This window comes from Protopterus annectens, chromosome 1.part1 (assembly GCF_019279795.1).
Source record: "Protopterus annectens isolate FY-2018-M chromosome 1.part1, PAN1.0, whole genome shotgun sequence".
NCBI classification, from domain to species: Eukaryota; Metazoa; Chordata; order Ceratodontiformes; family Protopteridae; genus Protopterus; species Protopterus annectens.
In genome coordinates, this window is record NC_056726.1 from 460154855 (window position 1) to 460178041 (window position 23187).

General features: G+C 43.7%; 1 protein-coding gene across 1 annotated transcript in view; it reads right to left on the bottom strand.

Moving 5' to 3' along the window:
- Positions 1-23187, bottom strand: part of COG2 (component of oligomeric golgi complex 2) — a 1275772-nt gene that overhangs the window by 98691 nt on the left and 1153894 nt on the right. Inside the window, exon 17 of the mRNA XM_044076075.1 lies at positions 14687-14867. Within this exon, the coding sequence (XP_043932010.1) occupies positions 14687-14867 (181 nt within the window). The remainder of the gene's footprint in view (positions 1-14686; positions 14868-23187) is intronic.

A 23187-nucleotide genomic window follows, 5' to 3' on the forward strand; every position in this document is an offset into this window, starting at 1 on the left:
TACAATTATGTATAAATCAAATAGAATTAAGTGCTAGAAATGTGATTCTGAAATAATAGCTGCCTGGATGCATGTGGTATACGAATGTGAAGTCATCTCCCCTTTTTAGAAAGAAATTAATAACCTCATTCAAGTTCTACAGTCAGATAGATGTAATATTTCTACATTTTTAGTTTTATGTAATGCTCTGATTCCTGAGATAATTCCTAAAACCCAAGTGCCACTTCTTTGTTCTATTCTTGCTATAGCCAGAAAAGTAATTACTAAAAACTGGAAAAGTTAAGTTACCTTCTCTAGTGTTGAATTTGTTAGTATGGCAAAAATTGTTTGCAGTAGTGAACTGCATACTATAAAGATGAAAACGTCTAATATTACACATTCACATAAATCTTGGCTTAAACTTAAAGACTTGTTTGAAAAAATATTAATAGTTGTTGATATGCAAAACTTTGATCTATGGATCACCTGTGGACCTATGTAAAATTTTAAAACCAAATAAAAAAGTAAAAAAAAAAAAACTGTAAGATGCATGCTGTATACCTATACTCCAGTCCGTGTTAGCACTGTAACACAGTAAACTGACCCCCCCCACCCCCAACACACACACACACATACTGGGCAAGCTGATATCAGCCACTCATTCTCACCCTTTCCTGTGAAGTTACTCTGGCATCTAAGCGACCTATCAATATTGGGTCATCTGGGTTGTAGTCAAGGCTTTGCATATCCCTACTTCATGTACTGAATGAGAATTTAGGCTGTCCAAAAAATGTCACATTTAAGTAAAAAAACAACCTACTTTGGACAAATAAAAAGGTAATTATAAATAAAGTCAAATCAGTGACAACTGCTGGCAATGAATATCATGCCCAAACTGATTTTCCTCCTAGAATAATTTGCATTGCAAAAAAGGGGTATTTTGTAGGCTAGAATATAATGCATATAACTACCTCTTGGGAAATGGACACAGAGCATAATATAACTTGTAAGACACTGAAAATTCATCCTGTACTTCATCATAATATTCTGAAGTGCCAGCAAATATATATGATAAACTACAAAGACAATCAAGCTCCTGGACCCATGTGCAGAGGGATGGAGCTCTACCCATGACAACTGTGACCCAGGTGGGTGACTAGGGTGCAAGTGGTAGTCCTGGTACTGTAACAGCCAGGCAGAGAGGGAGAGAAAAAAAGAGGTATGGCAAATGCAACCCCTCCTAGAGGGTGGGGATAATTGCATGCACTTGAGGGAACACAGGGTAGGTGTGATTTTCCTGGTACAGATTAGGGAAACTAATTTCCACGCTTGAAGGGGGAGGTAGAACAAGGCTGCATGAAAAAATGCTTCTTATGGAAGTGAAAGGATATCCTCAGTGGTCAGCACTCTGCATGTCTTCTGCCTCACACTAGCACTGTGTGTGGGGATGTTAAGGAGGCATAAGGAAAAAAATCAAGAAATATGCTGTTGGCTGTTTGAATGATGGCCGCCATGGTCTACTCTCATCCTGATGATTGGGAACAAAAGGGTTAACTGACTGGAAGGAGGCTGATGATCAACAGGCAGCATGGGAAGAGTGATTCAAAAAAAAAAAAAAGCAAGCAATATACACCAAACAGCTCATCAAAGGAAATCTCATACCCACCAAGATGAATGCTGGGAAAAGATAGTACAGTTGTGTACACTTCCCATAAATGTAGATGTTCGAGTGTATTCACTGTTGCAGTCATCACATTTGGGTTATCTGCTTGCAGTAGCCCTCAGTCGGCCTGATTAACAAAGTCTTGGGTCCTGCATCAGTTGCTGTCCCTTCTTCCGTGATGTCAGGTCGTCAGGGGTATAAAACATGCAGCCGATGTCATTACATCAGTTTTTATTGCCCCAAATGTCAGCTGCCCCCCTAATGGGAAGCAATTAAATTTATAAGTATACAAGGTTATACCTCCAACAAAAAAGCAAATACACCAAAAAGCTTTTGAGCATAATAAAGGAGAGTAAAGGTATAGCCAAAAGAAGTAAGGGGGCTGAAGGGAGGGTAACCAGGACTGCAACAGTGACTACACCTGAACATCTACATTTACAGTAAGTGTACACAGCTGTACGATGTTCTTTGTGTTTCACTGTTGCAGTCATCACATTTGGGTAGATTCCCAAAGCTAAGTATGGGAGGAGTACTTTAGATAGCATTAGGACCAGCTATAAGGCTCTGCAAGACTGCCGTGGCAAAGCCAACTCTGGATTTAAAGAAAATTGGCAGATGGTAATGCTTGGTGAAAGTATGTACAGAACTCTAGGTAGCAGCTTCTAAGATGTCCCTGGTAGGGACGCCTCTGAGAAAGGCTGTAGAGGTAGATGCAGCCCTGGTTGAGTGGGGTCTAATCCCCTGTGGGATAGGTATTCCATGGGGCTTGTAGCAGAAATGAATGCAATGGCCTATACATTTGGAAATGGTTTGCTTTGAAATAGCCTTCCCCTCTGCCCCTGCAGCAAATGCTACCAGCAGTTGGTCAGATTTCCTTTGAGGTTTAGTCCTGTCCAAGTAGAATTTAAGTTGTCTGTGCACATCTAAGGAGTGCAGTATCCGTTCCCCTTTGTTCTGTGGATTAGGAAAGAAGGTTGGCAAATGAATGGACTGATTGAGGGCCACACTGGATACCACCTTGGGAATGTAGGAGGGATTGGTCCTGAGAGACACCCTGTCCGCATGAAAGATGATGAAAGGTTCCACTGCCATGAGGGCCTGTAATTCAAATACCCTTCTTGCTGAAGTGATTGCAAAAAGGAAAGCTGTTTTCCAAGAAAGGAATTTTAAGTCTGCAGTAGCAGCTGGCTTGAAAGGAGGAAGAGTGAGTTTTTCCATTACAAAGTTAAGGTCCCATGCAGGAGTTGGAGCTCTCTTGGGTGGTCGTAAATTTTTGGCCCCTCTGAAGAACTGCTTGAGCAGTGGATGAGAGATGAGGGCAAGTTCTGTGTTCTGTGCCATAATGAGCTGAAATGGCTGATGCGTGAATTTTGATGGAAGAGAAAGACAGGCCCTTGTGAAGCATCTCCTTTAAGTATTGTAAAATCTGAGGTAAATTGGGCACTGCTGTGCTCATCCCTTGAGATTGGTTCCAGGCACAGAATCTTTTCCATTTTTCAGGATAAGATTTTCTAGTACTAGGCCTCCTTGCCTCCAAAATGATATCCATCACTGGTTTACTGAGGGATGGTAAAGGAGAGATTAGGTAATTAGCCAAGCTGCTAGGTTCAGTGTTTGAAGCTGAGGGTGCAGGATCTGGTTCTCCTGCTGAGACAATAGGGTAGGAGTCTGGGGCCGGTGCCATGGGGTCAACAGTGACACACTGCGCAAGAGGGGGTACCAGTGTTGGTATGGCCAGTCTGGTTCAATCAAAATCATCCTTGGTTTGTCTTGTTTGATCTTTAGTAGTACTTTGGAGAGCAGAGGCAGAGGAGGAAAGGCATAAACTGATAGGTTTTTCCAGCTGAAGGACAGAGCATCCACTTTCCAAGCTTGTTTGTGGGGAGTCCTTGTGCAAAATTTGTCCAACTGACAGTTCTGGGGGGAGGCAAACAGGTTTATATCTGGGCTCCCCCATTTGCTTGTCAACATGTTGAAAATTCTTGGTTCCAGTTTCCACTCGTGTGGGTCCATGAGGTTTCTGCTTAGTTTGTCTGCCAGTGTATTCAGTTTTTCTGGCAGGAACTGAGCTTGTAAATGCACTTGGTAGCTCAGGGCTGTGTTCCAAAATGCCATGGCTAGTCTGCAGAGGGGGTAAGAATGTGTACCTCCCTGCTTGTTTATGTGCCATATAGCAGTGGTGTTGTCCGGCTTTACCATTAATTGTCCTGGAAAAATGTGGTCCTTGAAGGCTGTCAGAGCACTCTGTACAGCTAACATTTCTTTTTGATTGATATGCAGGTGCATTTGATTTGGTTTCCATTTACCCTGAATGCACTTCCCTGCCAGGTGAGCCCCCCATGCATAGTCTGATGCATCTGTTGTTAGGGTTTGGGCGGCAGGGGGTAGTGTGAATGCCCTCCAAAGAAACTATAGGCAAGGTATGATAGGAATCATTGCTTCTAGATCCTGAGAATGTTGACACCATAGGCTTTTTAGATACCATTGTAGTTTCCTCATATGCAGTCTTGCATATGGAATTAGAAGAATGCAGGAGGCCATGAACCCCAAGGCTTGTAGTATTTGCCTTGCAGATAGCAGGGTTTTTGTGGCCACTTGTTTGAAGTAGGTTGTCAAATGAATTTGTTTCTTTGGCGTGAGGAAAGCCATCTGGGAAGTTGTATTCAGGCTTGCTCCAAGGAATATAATTTGTTGACAGGGTACCAGGTGTGATTTATTTTCATTTATGGTGTACCCCAGACAATTAGCACCCTTTGTACAAAGGCCAAATGATTCAAAAGTATGTCCTGGCTTTCTGCCTGAATTAAACAATCATCCAGGTATGGGTATATCTGAATATTTCTTTGCCTGAATAATGCAATGACTGGAGCTAGGCACTTTGTGAATACCCTGGGCGCAACATATGAGCCAAAGGGCAGTGCAGAGAACTGATAGTGCATGTAGCCTGCTTTGAAGCATAGGTATCTTCTGCAAGATTCCTTGATTGGGATGTGCAGGTATGCTTCCTTTAAATCTAGTGTTGCCAACCAGGCATCTCTGCCTAGCGTAGGGAGCAACTGGTGAAGAGTCAGCATCTTGAATTCTGGAATCACCAAAAAGGTATTTACAGTAGACAGATCCGGGATAGGATGCCATTAAAAAGAAGTTATGTCCTTACCATAACGTTCCATGTGAGTTGTTCATCTTGCCTTTTTGTTCTTACACGTGGGTCGGAGCCGAATCGGCCGCTTTCAAGCTCAAACTCTCAGAGAAGCTCGAGACCTAGTGTATATCCCATGATTCTCTACTGTGAATCCCCAGATCTAGTATGCTGCAACCAAGACAGCCTAGAGGAATAAGTGAAACTATAGTGTCTACCTATGAAGGTAGCTAAAAGATTGCAGATAGGAAACATAGAATATGCCATACAGACTGACAACTTGACCAATCTACCAAGGCACCCATCCCATTCGACTGGAGGGGGAAGGTGGGCGGGAATGTAAGAACAAAAATGCGAGATGAACAACTCACATGGAACGTTAGGGTAAGGACATAACCTCTTTATGTGAAGTTGTTCTATCTCGCCATTTTGTTCTAACACGTGGGTAGCATCCCAAACACCCTAATCCTGGGTGGCCCATGTGAGAACATTCCTGAGCACAGTGGAACCAAAGGTAGCCCTGTCCCTGGAGGTCCTATCCACTTTGTAATGAGTGATAAACGTGTGAGGTTTTGACCACGTGGCAGCTGCACAGATATTATCTAAAGTTAAACGAGCTGCATGAGCTAATGATGTAGAAACAGCTCGTGTCGAGTGGGCTTTGATGTTAGATTCTAATGGCTGACTAGTGGGAGCACAAATGGATTTGATGCAGTCAGAGAGCCACTTAGACAATGTGATTTTTGATACTGCAAGACCTTTCTTATTTTCTGAGTAAGAGACAAAAAGTTGATACGATTGTCTGAAATCCTTCGTTCTATCTAGATAGAACCTCAGTTGTCTGTGTACATCCAGGTTGTGTAACATATATTCCAATCTGTTGGAATGGTGTTTGAAGAAGGTTGGGAGCTCAATGGACTGATTTAAGTTAGTCTCTGAACAGACCTTGGGAAGAAAGGTAGGGTTAGTCCTGAATGAGACCCTATCCGGGTGAAAAATCAAATATGGGGGTTCGGTTGACAAGGCTTGAAGTTCGGAGACCCTATGTGCAGATGTAATGGCTACCAGGAATATAGTTTTCCAAGACTATTTTCCAGTATCTGTAACGAAATCAATGTTTTGTGTATAATTTCCTGTCTGTCCTTTTCTCTTATATAACATCTATGTAAATTTTCATTCCTACATATGTAAGCTATATTCTCTTGTTGTAACAATACTTTGAATCTTGCAATTTAATTATGTACTTCTATTGTGTATTGGAGCTTTTCTCCTCGGGCCTCTACTGAAAACGGATATGTATCCAGCTAGACCAGCCCGGTTAACAAATGTAAAATAAATAAATATAAATAATAAGACAAAAACTATAAATGACAGCAGGTTCGAAGGGGGCGAGCATCAATTGGGATAAAACTAGATTCAAATTCCAGGGAGAGACAAGATGCCTGATAGGTGGTCTGACATGGTGGGTTCCTTTTAAGAATGCTTTACATAGTCTGTGTGACATAATGTTAGACCCATTAAACCCTACATGGAAGTTAGAAATAGCAGCCAATTGAACTGTAATTGTAGCAGCTGCTGCGCCATCATGGAACAAGGAAGACAAGAAGTCTAAGATGATATGGACAGGTGCTACATAAGGGTCAATGTCATGTTGAGTAGCCCAGTAAACAAATTGTTTCCATTTGCTATTGTACAGCTTCCTGGTAGATGTTTATGAGAGGAAACGATAATATGCTGGACCGCAGAAGACAAATTCTGAGACCTGGCTAATGTGGGAATTGGAGCAGCCAAGCTGTCAGTTTTAGGGAGGTAAGGGAGGGATGAAGAACTCCCAACGAGTGAGTCAAAAGATCCGGCACTGGGTCTAGGATCCATGGTTCTTCCAGTTGATACTTCCGCAGGAAGGGGAACCAAATTTGTCAAGGTCACGATGAGGCTATCAAGATCACAGTCCTTCCCAGACTTTTGGCTTTCTTTATAAATTTGGGAATTAGGGGTATTGGCAGAAAGGCATACAGGAGGCCCGGGGGCCAATCGTGTACGAGCACATCCCACTGTTTGTTCCCCGGTGGGGGATAAAGGGCAAAGTAGCTGTTGCATTTGGCATTCATTGGAGATGCAAATAGGTCGCAGCAAGGCTGGCCCCATCTGCGGAAAATGTTTTCCACCACTTGTTGTTTGAGAGACCATTCGTGAGGCAACAGGAAGGCCCTGCTTAGCTTGTCCGCTATTACGTTGGATGACCCCGGGATGTGTGTTGCTATCAGAAAGCGTCTAATGGATACAGCCCACTGCCAAATTCTTAGGGCCTCCCGGCACAAGGGATACAATCTGGTTCCCCCTTGTTTGTTGATATACCAGACTACCGACATGTCTGTCTGGATAGCAACTGTACCTAGAGGGAGAGAATCTTGAAAGTGTTGCAACGCCAGGAACACCGCTCTCAGCTCTAGGACATTTATATGCAAATGTGTTTCCATGATTGACCAAGTGCCGTGGACAGTCTGTCCCTGAAATAAGCCCCCCCCACCCTATCAGGGAAGCATCTGTGGTCACTGTGGCTGTGGGTTGGGGAAGAACAAAGGGACGCCCGATTATTACTTGGTCGCTGTTCAACCACCAACTGAGATCCTTCTTGCAAAGACTTGTTAATCGGATCTCATATGACATGGGCAGGCATTGGTAAGACCATTGCGCGAAGAGTAGCCACTGGAGTATTCGCATGTGCATGCACCCTAACGGAACTGCTATCAGTGTGGCTGCCATTGTGCCTAAAAGCAGAGTATCTGGGACGCAGGAGCTTTGTTCAGGACCAACAGACTGGATAGCTGATATTTTAGGGATATGATTCTTGATTCGGGCAACCTGATCCTTGCATTGATTCTGTCCAGTTCTGCCCCTATAAATGTAATATGCTGCGAAGGCGATAATGCAGATTTTTTGAAATTTAGGGTTATGCCCAACTGGGAACAAAGGTTTATGGTGTAGTCTCTTGCTTGAATTAGTTGATGCCTGGAGGTGGCGTTGAGGAGCCAGTCGTCCAGATATGGAAACACCCGGAATCCTAATCATCTCAGATGAGCCGTGACCACTGCCATACATTTGGTGAACACCCTGGGGGCTGTGGTGAGACCAAAGGGCAGGGCTCTGAATTGGTAATGACTGGCTCCCAGCCGGAAATGCAGGTGATCTCTGGATGATCTGTCCATTTTGATGTGGTAGTAAGCATCCTTGAGATCTATAGAGCACGTCCAATCACCCGTTGTTAAGAACAGGAGAATCAATTGCAGCGTGACCATCCAGAACTTTTCCTTCTTGATGAAGGTGTTGAGTTTGCTGAGGTCTAGTATGGGCCTCCAGTCCCCTGTTTTCTTTGGAACTAAAAAGAACCTTGAGTAAGTTCTGGATCCTATTTGGTCCACCGGGACTGGCTGGATGACTCTTTTGTCTAGCAGGTTTTGGATTTCTATAGTTGCTAGTTTTCTCAGACTGGGTGGAACGTCTGGGATCTTCGTACACATGGGTGGGGTTTTTGTAAAGGGAATGTAGTAACCTCTGGCAATGATGCTTTTTACCAAAGAATCTGTTGTGATGCTTAGCCAGGCCTTTGGGTATAAAGCTAAGCGACCCCCGACTGCCTCCAGAGTAGGACAGCCGGGCTTCCTTTCAGGAACGCTGATAGGGCTTACCAGAGAACTGTTCCCTGTCGCCCTGGTTTTGCGGACCGCCTCTGCAATTTGGACAGCGTCTCCCGTTTTTGCCCCTAGAGGGGGTATCAGTAGGTGTGCTTTGGAAAGCTCCTTGGGGTTTTCAGAACCACATTTTCCCACTTCATTGCCCTTTGGGGTACGGTCTAGTTGGAGTGGAAAAACGGACTCCTACAGCAGACAGAGTCTTTCCTTCTTGTTCACACCTAGTAAGAGTCTCCTTAACTTTGGGTCCGAACAAGGCGGAAGGAATACTTAAAGGCTTCCGCAAAGGAGCAAAGGCGCATCCAGGACTCTGTCCGAAGAGCTATCGCTGAGCCTGCCGCCCTATTCGATCCATCGGCAGCATAAGAGATGAGTCGCATGGATGAGTTTACTATTGAATTAAGGGTGTTGAGTTGTGCAGTCACCTTTTCAGAGACTGCATCAGCTGTGTTACCCTGGAGGGTATCTCCCAACTCCTTTAGATCTCGTTGAAGGTGGGTAAAATGTGTTGGGTAGCTGAGCGATCTCATGGAAAATGCCGCAGAACTAAATATGCGTTTCCCATACCTGTCCATCGTCCTAGAATCCCTATTAGGAGGATGGACAGCAGAAGAGGTTTCCAACACCTCTTTCTTGGTGGCCGCCGGCACCACCATGGCATCAACTGGGACTCCTTTTGTAAGAAAGGCCTTATCTGTGGGGGAAGTAATAAACTTGTTGGGCCTCCGAGGGACCGGTTCCAGAGAGTCAGGGGACTCCCACGGCCTTCGAGCAACCAGCTCCATCAGTTCATCAAAGGGCGGAGTAACCCAGGATGTGGACGGTTGAGATCCAAAAACCTTCAGGAGGACTGACTCGTCCTCAGTAGGGGCAAGGGACTGCCAATCACCCCTCTGCCTTAAGATTTCCAATATGTCTGCAAATGAGATATCCTCTGAGGGGGATCGTGAGGACCCTTCTGATTCCTCCAAGTTGGTATCCGATATGAGGGATTCCTGTGGGGAATCCAAGTGTCTCCTCTTGCACAATCTCTTTCTAGGTACTTAATCGGTGGGAGCATCCGGTGAAGTCCCTAGAGAGGAGGGGCCACCCAATAGTGATACCTGAGGCCCTGGATCTCGACGCTTGGTGGGGATCTGCGGGGAAGAGGTAGAACGAGGCCCTTTAGGGGGAGGGGAAGACAGATCCGAGGAGGTAGTAGTCTTAGCAGACATGACCTTCCTCATGGCATCGAAGGCACCAGAATCTCGGTCCGAGAAGTCTGTCGGCTCTGAAGAAACTGGCAGCTCTCCCCGGCCGAGACTCCACGCTCCAATCCAGAGGACAGAGCTGAGGCCACCTGCGCCGAAGCCCCGAGTGGAAGGGTCGGAACCCAAGTATCGGTTCGACTCTCCACCCCGGAGCCAGCGAGGGACTGTCGGCCCCGAGATTCCCCGGTCGGAACCGAGGAGATCAAGGTAGAAGGAGCCGAGGGAGGTGGATCGAACCTCGGCTTCGAGGGCTCTACCAACATCGGTTCCGCCTGCCCCGGCTCCGAACGCTCAGTTGGCTTTGGAGGAGAAGGTGGAGAAATTATGGCTGAGGTTTCAGGCTTCGAAGCTGATTGGCTCGAAGCAGACAGCATTTTGGCCAGGGCCAGGCTCTCTAAGAGCCTCTTAACCACTCGGTCCAGATCCACATCGGAAAGCCTCGAAGAATGCATCGAGGGATGGGTCGAAGGAGCCGAAGATGGCACCGACTGAAGAACTGGAGACTGAGGAGTCTCCAATATCGGCTCCACAACTGGGCTCCGAGGTATAGGTTCGATACATGGTTCCAAGGCCTGTGGAGCCGATGTACGAACCACACCAGAGGAACTCGGAGCCGATGACTTGGGCTCCGGGGATCCTTTGGAAGACTTCGACCCCTTCGAAGCCTTGGAAGAGAGGTCAGCCTTGTCTAAAGTAGTCTGAAAATCCGGCTTCAGGAGTCCTCTATCTACCAGCTTCCTCCACCTTTCCAGAAGAACCCTGGCGCTAAAGGAGTGGCAGATAGAGCACACCTCTTGTAGGTGCACTGAGCCCAAACAGTAAACGCAGGTGGAGTGATTGTCTGTAACAGACATCTTTTGACCGCACTCACCTTTTAAAACCTGACTTTTGATTTTCTGACAATTTTTAAGAAAGAATTCAGGTCCCTGAATTTTACTTGTCCAAAAAATTTAGTAACTACACTCACAACTAGTATAAACTAACTTCCTATGGAATAATATAGAATAATATTTATATAGATATATCTATAAACACACTATCACTGACTATATAATTAACACTAGATATATATATATATATATATATATAGGATAATACACACACACACACACACACACACACACACACACACACACAATAGCTGACAGAGCCCTGTCACGCCCAAGAAAAAAAGAGGCCTAAAGCCCTGAAGAAAAATTTTTTAGAAAAAGTCCTAACAAGGTTACATTAACAGGTAACAATCTTAATACTATAATATTGATAGTAATCTAAATATATAAAAACTAAGTTTAGTCAAAAATCCTATTAATATATAAGATTTTAAATCACTGGCCCGAGCTTCCTCCGACGAGCTGTTGATCCACTGCAGCGGCAAACTAGATCTGGGGATTCACAGTAGAGCATCATGGGATATACACTAGGTCTCGAGCTTCTCTGAGAGTTTGAGCTTGAAAGTGGCCGATTCGGAGCCGAGGGATCGGCTCCGACCCACGTGTAAGAACAAAACGGCGAGATAGAACAACTTCACATCTGTCTTTTCTGGGTACCAGGAAAAGTCTTGAGTAGAAACCTTGTCCCTTTTCCTCTTATGGTACCAACTGAATAGCCCCCATGCTTAAAAGAGAAAGTACTTGCTTTTGGGCCTCTGCCCACTGATTTGGGGGTAGATATGGCCATCCACTTGGTGATGGTAACGTGTGGAAGTGAAATCTGTATCCCTGGGACACTATATTTAGAACCCATTTGTCCTGGGTAATAAGTTGCCAGTTCTTTGCATGAAGAGCAAGGATTGCTCCTTAAGCCAAGTATGCCTTCTAAGTACAGACAGCAGCCCTGCAAGATGCCTCTAGTGAATCAAAACCGCATTGCAAAGTATGTTTTCCAACTTGTTCAGCTGAGTGCAGTAAATCCTGTAAATCCTTATTTTCAGCACAATCAGGAATCAACATAATTTTCTGTTGCTGATATTTTAACATATGAAACTGGCAGTTTAAAGCCCTAATGGCCAAAGTTGCAGAAGTGTATACCATCTTACTCCATCTATCCAGCGCCCTGGAGTCTCTATCAGAGGGGGTAGGATTTTTGGCAGTAGTAGCTTTAATACCCTTGGGTCTCTGTCAAATGGTCTCAGGGTCCGCAGTAGGATTTTTAAAAAGGAACTTGTGACAGTCAGGGACCCTGTAATATCTGGCAGGTTTTCTGGAAGCAGGGGGTAAAGAGTCAGGGGCCAAGCTAGATTCCAAAAAAACATCATCAACAATGGCTAGTACAGGAGGTATGGCTAAAGGCCTGTGCTGGGGGCAGTAGTAAGAAATCCCTAAGCCTCTTTTTAGAATCAGAGAATTCCTGACCTTCCCAACGAAAATGCTCCCTCAGAGTATGCAAGGTTTCACCAAAAGAGAAATCCTGTGGGGGAGAAGCAGAGGGAATAGAGTCCTTAGCATCACAATTCTCATAGGTAGATAAGGGTAAATCCTGGTCATCAGAGGAAACAGAAAAATCAGAATCTTAGTCAGAAGTATCATAAGCAAACTCAGCCCTAGGTCTCTTAGAGGGGGAAGGCTGGCTTCCCCTGATTAAAGTAATAAGGTCTTCAGCCATTCTTATCATTTGTTTTTTAGGCATAGAGACCTGACCATGCAGTCTGGGAATCAGTTTTTTAGGCATGGTACAAGTTTTAGGCCTTGAAGAAGAAGATGGCATCAGTTTAATACACAAGTCAGTAGGCCTGAATAAACCCTCAGAAGCCAGTGCCTGCACAGCGGCACCGGACCCATCTAAGATAGAGACATCAGCAGGTTCCACAATTGAAGCATCTCGCAGCATTCCAGACTCCGAATGGGTCTCAGTAGAGGCCTGCAAATCTGAAACCGTGGGTATAAGGGGCTGCAAAAACACCTCACTGAGTACCGGCGACCTGGTGACTGGCTTAGGAGAAGCGTCGTCGGCAGCTTTGGACCTAGGCAGCCTGTCTCTGACTTTATCTTTGCGTTTTTTCATAATGTCGGTAGTTGGGTGGCTTACCTAAGACATATCAGGATAATTCTGTAGTCTGTCATTCGACACCCATGTAGCTAAATTAGTTAGGAAGACCTTCTACATTGCCCACCTTATCATGAAGGGATTCTCATCTAGATCAAGGGAGGTCATAGTCTCCCTATACTCATCACTCATCAGACCAATGATTGAGTACAATGCCCCATTCGGAATGTATCTGACCAGACACTTGCAGCAGCTGGAGAGGCCACAAAAGTTCCTCACCAAAAGGATAAAGGGTCTCAAACATCTGTCCTATGCTGCCCGACTGAAAGAACTCCAGCTCTATTCAGTAAACACAGCTTGCTCAGAGGTGACCTTTGCCTAACATACAAGGCCATGTCAAACCCAGATTTGATGAATATGCTTCACCTCAAAAAATCTAGATCCGTCAGAGCCACAAGGGCGGGAGACTTAAACCTCGACACGGCTATTAATAGGACACGCTGGAGGGATAGATTCATCACCCAAAGACTCCCTATGCTGTGGAATAAAATCCCGGTATATGTGAGGCAGAGCACCTCGCTGGCCTTGTTCAAGAGAAATCTTGACCAATGGATGGGAGATCGCAGATATACCCCAGGGATTACCTCAGTGTCACTGCTCAACAGAGGCACAGCAAAATAATGGGTATAGTTCCCCATACTAAAGGGGTGGCGTAAGCCACAAAACTATGGGCTAGGCTTGTAAATGCCCTCGGGCAGATAGCCTAGTATGAACCTATGAACCTATGAACCTAATTGAACAGAGCACCAAAATATTTAGAAGAGAAAATATACCGACGACAGATAGTTCATGGTTTAAATAAGGCACAAAACCGACAGCGAGGTACGTCGTGGTCAGAGCCTAGGCAAGCAATACAGGGCGAATGAAAATCTTTATGATGTATTTGCTTTCCACAAGTAATGCAATTATTTACTTTTACTGACATTGGATTAGAGCAAGAAAAAGTTTCCTCAACGGGGTACTTAGCTTTTAGTTGAAGACTTCAGTTCTGAAACTCAAAAACGAAAATTTCAGGAGTCATCCGACCGGCACTTGCGAACTGCTTCTGCTTCGAGCACTGATGTAATGGTGTCGGCTGCATGTTTTATACCCCTGACGACCTGATGTCACGGAAGAAGGGACAGCAACCGACGCAGGACCCAAGACTTTGTTAATCAGGCTGACTGAGGGCTACTGCAAGCAGATAACCCAAATGTGATGACTGCAACAGTGAAACACGAAAAACGTCTAGGAAGATAAGCACAGGAAATCTGGTTTCAGCTGCAAGAGATCTTGGGTGAAAAATGGGGAATAATAACAGATCTGAGCTGCATGCAAAGCATGGGTCCAGGGTTTTAGAGAACATTTACATCTCACTGCTAAGACGGTGGATACATCTGTATCTACCACCTAACGTCTGAGAACCAATACTTGGAATGTTGATGACGAGACAGTAGTATGATGAATGCTTTCTGTGGTTTACTATAAAGATTCCAACCATGTGGTTGATTTGTGCACTCTCTAATAAAGATGTGTAGATGCTAATACGTAGCATATTGAAGTTGTCATAGGTTACCCGATGTCAAGTTAGCCTCATCCATCTCAGAAAAAAATCTGACATCATTTTTAAGGCAACTGTGCAGTTTCTTTGTGATCCTGGCTACTATCAAAGTTTACAAGACTGAAAGTACACACTACTTACGGTACACTAGGATTCCTACAGTACAGATAAACTTCTGTACTACAATGACTGCAGTACTTATAAGCCAACCTAAACAGCATGTTACACAGTAAGTACAGATAGCTGATATTGTACACATGTGGGCCCAGCAACTTATACCAAACTTCTTTCAAGTCAAGCAAACTGAAGTTTACAAGCCACTGTATTTTGTTTGCAGAAAAAAATTGCAGTAATAGCAAATTATGTTGTTTGATGACTTACGTTTTCACCCAAATATTCTACATCCAGTGCCAACTGTAACCTAATTTTGTTATCATCACTGACTCCAGCATTCAGTCCTGTACTGGTGGAAGTAACAGTTTTCCTGGCTTGTTTAAGTCTTTTGAGACTCTCTTCCATCTTCTTTACAGAGCTCAGAACATCTGATACAGTTTCATAGTACCTGAAAAAGGACAGAGTAAGTGTACAAATGTAAGAGATTTGGTCAAGATTTCTTGAAGTTTAACTGTCAGGCAAAAATGCACATCCATTTCATTTGCTTTTTTTCTGCAGAAAGAAGAAACAGGATTAGAAACAAATTCTGCCATTCTGAAGATGGATCTGAAAAATGGCAGTCAACTGAGCCATGTACCTTAACAACGGATCTAGTTAGTTCTTCATTGCTTATAATTTTACAAGCAGAATCTAGTGTTGCCAGCAAATGACATCATTAGCCTTATATATTCAACTTGCCCAATGTCAGTTTCACATCTATCATTTCACGCAATAGTAAGCTCCTCAAGTAAAGCACTGTTAATTTAGTCGCTACACTCCCAGATAAAGTGCACATCATCTGACTGCCGAAAGACAGCTGCAAAATATGTAAAAGGCCTCAACTCAACCACATAAATAAAAGGTAAAATACATAAAGTACAGTTGTGTACACTTATCATAAATGTAGATGTTCGAGTGTATTCACTGTTGCAGTCATTACACTTGGGTAATCTGCTGGCAGGTTGCCCTCAGTCGGCCTGAATTCCAAAGTCTTGGGTCTTGCGTCGGTTGCTGTCTCCTCTTCCATGACGTCAGGTCGTCAGGGGTATAAAACATGCAGCAGACGCCATTTTCTTTAGTTTTTCTTACCCCAGATGTCAGGTGCTCCCAAAAAGGTAGCAAAAATATATTTATATATATATACATGCATCAATATAAACTTTACCTTCATCTACAAGCAAATACACCACATAGGTTGTAGAAGATAGAGATGGAAAGATGAACTCCAGAATGAAAGGGGGATGGTGGGAGGGTAAACTGGACTGCAACAGTGAATACACTCGAACATCTACATTTATGGTAAGTGTACACAACTGTACTATGTTCTTCGTGTTTCACTGTTGCAGTCATTACATTTGGGTAGAATCCCAAAGCTATGGTAGGGAGGCTGGAGCTAAACAGCATTAGGTGTGGCTATCAGGCCCTGCAGAACTGCAGTGGCAAAGCCTGCCCTGGACTTAACAGTAGAGGCAAATGATAATGCTTTGTAAAGTGTGAACAGAACTCCAAGTAGCAGCCTCTAGAATGTCTATGGTTGGCACTCCTCTGAGAAAGGCTGGTGAAGTAGCTGCAGCTCTGGTGGAATGAGACCTAATGCCCTCGGGCACAGGTTTATTATGATGTAGGTAGCAGAAACAGATGCAGTGGCTTATCCACTTTGAAACTGTCTGCTTTGAAATAGCCTTTCCTTCTGACCCTGCAGCATATGTCACTAGTAATGGCTCAGTTTTTCTTAGAGCTTTAGTCCTGCTCAAGTTGAATCTTAGCTGTCTGTGTACGTCCAAGGAATGCAGAATTCTTTCCCCCTTGTTCTGCGGATTTGGATAAAAGGTTGGCAAATGAATTGTTTGGTTAAGAGCCACACTGGAAACCACCTCAGGCAAAAATGTAGGATTTGTCCTCAGAGACACCCTGTCTGGGTAAAATATGATAAAAGGCTCTACAGCCATGAGGGCCTGTAGCTCTGAAACTCTTCTTGCTGAAGTAATTGCTAGTAGCAGAGCTGTTTTCCATGATAAGAACTTTATATCAGCGGTAGCAGCTGGTTCAAATGGAGGCAGGGTGAGCTTTTCCAATACATAATTGAGGTCCCATGCAGGCAATGGTGATCTTCTAGGAGGCCTTAAATTTTTGGCTCCTCTAAGATACTGCTTTAGTAAAGGATGAGAAAAGACTGGTGGCTCTGTATTGTAATGAGCCGAAATGGCAGAGGCATGGATTTTAATTGATGAGAAAGATAGGCCTTTGTCAAGCATCTCAGTTAAGTATTGCAATATCTGAGGAATATTTGGTTCTGCTGTATCAGTTCCTTGTGCTTGATTCCAAGCACAGAATCTCTTCCATTTATCAGCATAAGAATTTCTAGTACTAGGCCTTCTGGCTTCCAAAATGACATCCATCACAGCTTTACTGAGAGGGGTTGTTTGTATAACTACATGCCAGGTTCAGTGTCCGGAGTTGATTGTGCCAAGTCCTTGTGCAGAATTTTTTCAATTGATAATTTTGAGGAGAGGCAAATAGATCTATGTCTGGACTCCCCCATTTCTCTGTTATGCTGAAGACTTGTGGATTTAATTTCCACTCATGACGGTCCATAAGGTTTATGCTTAAATTGTCTGCCAGAGTATTTTGCTTTCCTGGCAGGAATTGAGCTTGAAGATGTATTTGGTATGTCAAAGCTGTGTCCCACAGTGCCATGGCTAATCTGCAAAGGGGGTATGAGTGTGTGTCCCCTTGCTTGTTTATGTGCCACATGGCCAATGCTGTTGTCCGTCTTTATCAGTAGTTGTCCTAGATGAATTAAGTCCTTGAAGGTTGTTAGGGCATTTTGAACAGCTAGCATCTCTTTTTGGTTGACATGTAGATGCATTTGTTTTGGGGTCCATATGCCTTGAATGCATCTTCCTGCCATGCGGGTCACTAGGCATAATCTGCTGCATCTGTTGTTAGATCTGGATTTGCCCCTTTGAGCTCTGTCTGACACAGGAAAGGACCAATTCTTTGTAGGCCAGTGTCTACTGAATCTTGGTGGCTGCACTTGTAAGAAGTCTTTAACAGTTTGCATAGAGTTAGCTTTGTCTTCCATAAAACCTCTTCTGCCTTAATACCAAACAGAGTATCGTGCTGTAAAGGTGCATCTAGCAATTTAGCTTTAACATGATCAGGCAAATTCCTCCATGCCTCCTAATCACAGATCCAGTAACTGCGGCCCTGCAGGAGGCCTCTAAGGAGTCAAAACCACATTGCAAAGTATGCTTTCCAACCTGTTCAGCTGCATGCAATAATTCCTGCAATTCTTTATTTTCTGGACATTCAGAAATCATCATCATTTTCTGTTTCAGCAATCCCATAACATGTTGTTGGTACTTAAGCATATGAAATTGACAGTTTAAGGCCCTGACTGCCAAGGTTGCAGATGTATAAACCTTTTTTCCCCAATATGTGCAGTGCCCTTGAATCTCTGTCAGAGGGGGTGGGATTTTTTGCTGTTGAGGCCTTAACTCCCTTTGGACCCTGTGAAATGGTTTCAGGATCAGCAGCAGGGTTTCTAAATAAAAATTTATGTGAGTCAGTGACCCTGTAATATCTGTCAGGCTTACTGGGAGCCGGAGGTAAGGAGTCTGGGGTCAAGCTGGACTCCGAAAACACATCATCCACAATGTCTAAAACAGGGGGAATGGCCAAAAGGCCTGTGCTGAGGGAGAAGGAGGTAATCCCTGAGCCTCTTTTTTGATTCTGAGAAGTCTTGACTCTCCCAGTGAAAATGCTCCCTCAAAGTATGCAAGGTTTCCCCAAATGAATAATCCACAGGAGGAGAAACAGATGGTATAGACTCCTCTGCATCAGAATCCTCATAGGGAGGTAGAGATAATTCCTGATCAGAAGAGGAATCAGAAGAAACAGAAACCTAATCTGAAGATTCAGAAACAGTGTCTTGCCTAGGCCTCTTATCTGGAGGGGGATGGGTACCCCTGATCAAGGTATTAAGGTTTTCAGCCATTTTGATCATCTGTTTTTTAGGCATAGAGGCCTGTGCATGTGGCTCATGCGTCGTTTTTTTAGTTTTAGAAGTTGATTTTGTCTTTGGTTTTGCAGCTGTCGTTGGTTTGATAAACCAATGTTGAGGTCTAAATACACCCTCAGAAGCAGATGCTTGCTCAGCGGCTCCGGATCCATCCGAGGGAGATACATCCATTGGTCCAATACCTTGAGTATCCTGCGGCATGCCTGACTCCACATGGGCATCGATTAAGGCCTGTGACTCAAAGGTAGTGGAAATCAAAATCTAAACCAACAGTATTTGAAAACTGTGATAGGGAACTTTATAAAAGGGAAGCAGCAAATTACATAGAAATATTTGTGGGAACAATGTATGCAGAATAAAGTTCAAGAAGGGTGGGGATTAAGGGACAGGAAAGTACAGTTGTGTACACTTACCATAAATGTAGATGTTCGAGTGTAGTCACTGTTGCAGTCATCACATTTGGGTTATCTGCTTGCAGTAGCCCTCAGTCGGCTCGATTATCAAAGTCTTGGGTCCTGCGTCAGTTGCTGTCTCATCTTCCGTGACGTCAGGTATTCAGGGGTATAAAGCATGCAGCCGACGTCATTACATCAGTTTTTCTTGCCCCAGATGTCAGGTGCCCCCCTTAATGGGAAGCAATTAAATATATATATATATATATATATATATATATATATATATATATATATATATATAAAGGTTATACCTCCAACAAAAAAGCAAATGTACCAAAAAGCTTTTAAGTATAGTAATGTAGAATAGAGGTATAGCCAAAGGAAGTCAGGGGGCTTGAGGTAGGGTAACCAAGACTGCAACAGTGAATACATTTGAACATCTACATTTATGGTGACTGTACACAACTGTACTATGTTTTTTGTGTTTCACTGTTGCAGTCATCACATTTGGGTAGATTCCCAAAGCTAAGGATGGAAGCAGAAATTTAGATAGCATTAGGACCAGCTATAAGGCCCTGCAAGACTGCAGTGGCAAAGCCAGCTCTGGATTTAGAGAAAATTAGCAAATGGTAATGCTTGGTGAAAGTATGTACAGAACTCCAGGTAGCAGCTTCTAGGATGTCTCTGGTAGGGACACCTCTGAGAAAGGCTGTAGAGGTAGATGCAGCCCTGGTTGAATGGGGTCTAATCCCCTGTGGGATAGGTTTTCCATGGTGCTTATAGCAGAAACGAATGCAATGGCCTATCCATTCAGAAATGGTTTGCTTTGAAATAGACTTCCCCTCTGCCTCTGCAGCAAATGCCACCAGCAGTTGTTCAGATTTCTTTTGAGGTTTAGTCCTGTCCAAGTAAAATCTAAGTTGTCTGTGCACATCTAAGGAGTGCAGTATCCGTTCCCCTTTGCTCTGTTGATTAGAAAAGAAGGCTGGCAAATGAATGGACTGATTAAGAGCCATATTGGATACCACCTTGGGCATGAGAGGGATTGGTACTGAGGGACACCCTGTCCGCATGAAAGATGATGAAAGGCTCCACTGCCATAAGGGCCTGTAATGCAGACACCCTTCTTGCTGAAGTGATTGCTAAAAGGAAAGCAGTTTTCCAAGAAAGGAATTTTAACAGTTGCAGCTGGCTCAAAAGGAAGAAGAGTGAGTTTTTCCAATACAAAATTAAGGTCCCAGGCATGAGTTGGGGCTCTCCTGGGTGGTCTTAAGTTTTTGGCCCCTCTGAGGAGCTGATTGAGCTGTGGGTGAGAAAAGAGGGGTGGTTCTGTGTTGTAATGAGATGAAATGGCTGAGGCGTGAATTTTGATGGAGGAAAAGGAAAGGCCCTTGCGAAGCATCTCAGTTTAGTATTGAACAATCTGAGGTAAATTGGCCATCCCTTGAGTTTGGTTCCAGGCACAGAATCTTTTCCATTTTTCAGCATAAGATTTTCTACTAGTAGGCCTCCTTGCCTCCAAAATGACATCCAACGCTTGTTTACTGAGGGATGGTAAGGGAGAGATTAGGTAATTAGCCAGGCTGTCAGGTTCAGGGTTTGAAGCTGGGGGTGCAGAATCTGGCTCTCCTGCTGAGACAGCAAGGTAGGGGTCTGAGGTAGGTGCCATGGGGCCAGCTGTGACACATTGCGCAAAAGGGGGTACCAGTGTTGGCGCGGCCAGTCTGGTGCAATCATTATCATCCTTGGTTTGTTCTGTTTGATCTTTAGTAGCACTTTAGTAGTGCAAATTCAGTCCTAGGTCTCTTGGAGGGGGAAGGTTGGCTTCCCCTGATTAAAGTAATAAGGTCTTTAGCCATTCTTATCATTTGTTTTTTAGGCATAGAGGCCTGACCATACCGTCTGGGCGTTAGTTTCCTAGGCATGGTTCGAGTTTTAGGCCTAGAAGAAGAAGATGGCATCTGTTTAATATGCAAGTCAGTAGGCCTGAATAAACCCTCAGAAGCTGGTGCCGTCACAGCGGCTCTGGACCCATCCAAGGTAGAGACATCCGCAGGTTCCACAGTTGAAGCATCTCGTGGCATAACAGACTCAGAATGGGTCTCAGTAGAGGCCTGCAAATCTGAAGTATCAGGTATCAGGGGCTGCGAAAGTGCCTCACTGAGTACCAGTGAACTGGCGACTAGCTTAGGAGAAGTGTCGTCGGCAGCTTTGGACCTAGGCGGCCTGTCTCTGTCTTTATCTTTGCGTTTTTCAGAATGTCAGTAGTCGGGTAGCTTACCGAAGACGTATCTGGATAATTGAACCATGTACCAAAATATTTAGAAGCGAAAATATACTGACAACAAATAGTTTGTGGTTTAAATAAGGCACAAAACCGACAGCGAGGTACGTTGTGGTCAGGGCCTAGGCAAGGAATATAGTACGAATGAAAATCTTTATGAGGTATTTGCTTTCCACAAGAAATACAGTTATTGACTTTTACTGACATCGGTTTAAAGCAAGAAAAAGTTTCCCCAATGGGGTACTTAGCTTTAGTTGAAGACTTCGGTTCTGAAACTCGAAAATGAAAATTTCAGGAGTCGGCCGACCGGCACTTGCAAACTGCTTCTGCTTCAGGCATTGCACTGCAAGAAAGTCAGATGTAATGGCATCGGCTGCATGCTTTATACCCCTGACTACCTGATGTCATGGAAGATGAGACAGCAACCGATGCAGGACCCAAGACTTTGATAATCATGCCGACTGAGGGCTACTGCAAGCAGATAATCCAAATGTGATGACTGCAACAGTGAAACACGAAGAACATCTGAGTGGTTTCTGTAATGCTGGACTGAAAGGCAGTTGTTATAAAGAGAACATGTAATGCATAATGTCTGTAAATGGAAAAATGTTAATATGGTTGGTTTTCTTTTCTACTGATATATGTGTATCCATGCCTTAGACAATATTTTAAAAAGGTGTTTAAAAAATAGTTGGATAAAGTTTGTTGAGAAAAAGGGAAACAATGCATTCTTAAACAAATTATACAAGCAACTTATGACTGCCTTGTGGGGATAGTTTGGGCTTAACCGTGGCCAAGTTGTTTGGGCATATTATTGCATTTTCCTCTGCTTTTCTGTGTAGGAAATGACTAGAGTCAGCCCACCTCACTCATGAATGAGGATTTTCAAAGATTTTCTGTTTGATGAAGAGGATGTATGCTTTGTTACATATGGCTTGTAACCAAGACAAATGCTTAGAAAAAGTTGCTGTCACCAAAAGAATACAGTTGTGTATTAAAATACTTACGATCATAGTAGATCTTGGAGGAGATGCAACTAAACAGCTGGTCATAACATATGGGTTTACCCACCTCTTGTGTTTTATCCCAGTCAGAGATTCCATCAACTGTGCTCACGTCCCTGTCAAGGCTTACTTTGGTATCATGGCAGTGGTCCTTGGAACCCTGGATAAGTACATGATGCAGTCAATATATGCTAATATTGTTACCAGGTTTCTTCAATTCTCTGAGCCTCTTCTGGCTGGAGTCCCTTCTGGTCTTCAGAGAAATTATGACTGTAGTAAGTTATTGCGCTTAGCAAAAATAGTCTTTTATAACAAACAAAAGTCCGTGTGAAATAAATTAGAAAACAATTATAATAAAATGTAAAAACAGTTATAATAAAACTATACACAAGAGGATATAGGGAGGGCAGCTTTAAAGTTAGAGACTTCACCTCAAATATACACTATTAAGAGGAATTCGTTCCTCACAACTGTCTTATCTTCTTCAGGAAGGTTCACTATTAGAGCAAAATCATATTTGGGTAGATTCCCCAAAAGTGTTGTTATACCCCTGAGAGATAGGCATTTTCAGGACCCAGTATAATTGTGGACTATGTAATCAACATGTAATGTTTAATAAAGTCTGTCTTTCTCCCCTATCCCTTTTCCCATATCTGACTTTCTCCCAGCTGAGATAATTTTAGCTGACTTTAAACTTAGCCACGATAAAAAACTTGCCATTGCATCAATTTATATCCCTCCTGGAAATAATGTCCCCATTTTAGAACACTTTCTATCCTGGATATCTAAAACTATCCCTTATGAAACCATTATACTAGATTATGTCAATATTGACTGGCTGCAGATCAATAAAGAATCACCTTCTACCTCTCTCAACCTGTATGGATTCACACAGCTCATATCTTCCCCTATCCACCTTCATAAATTTTACTCTACTGGTTCACTTATTGATTGGATACTAGTATTTCACCCCCAACATTACCATAATCCAACTACTCTACCAGACACATTAGGTGACCACC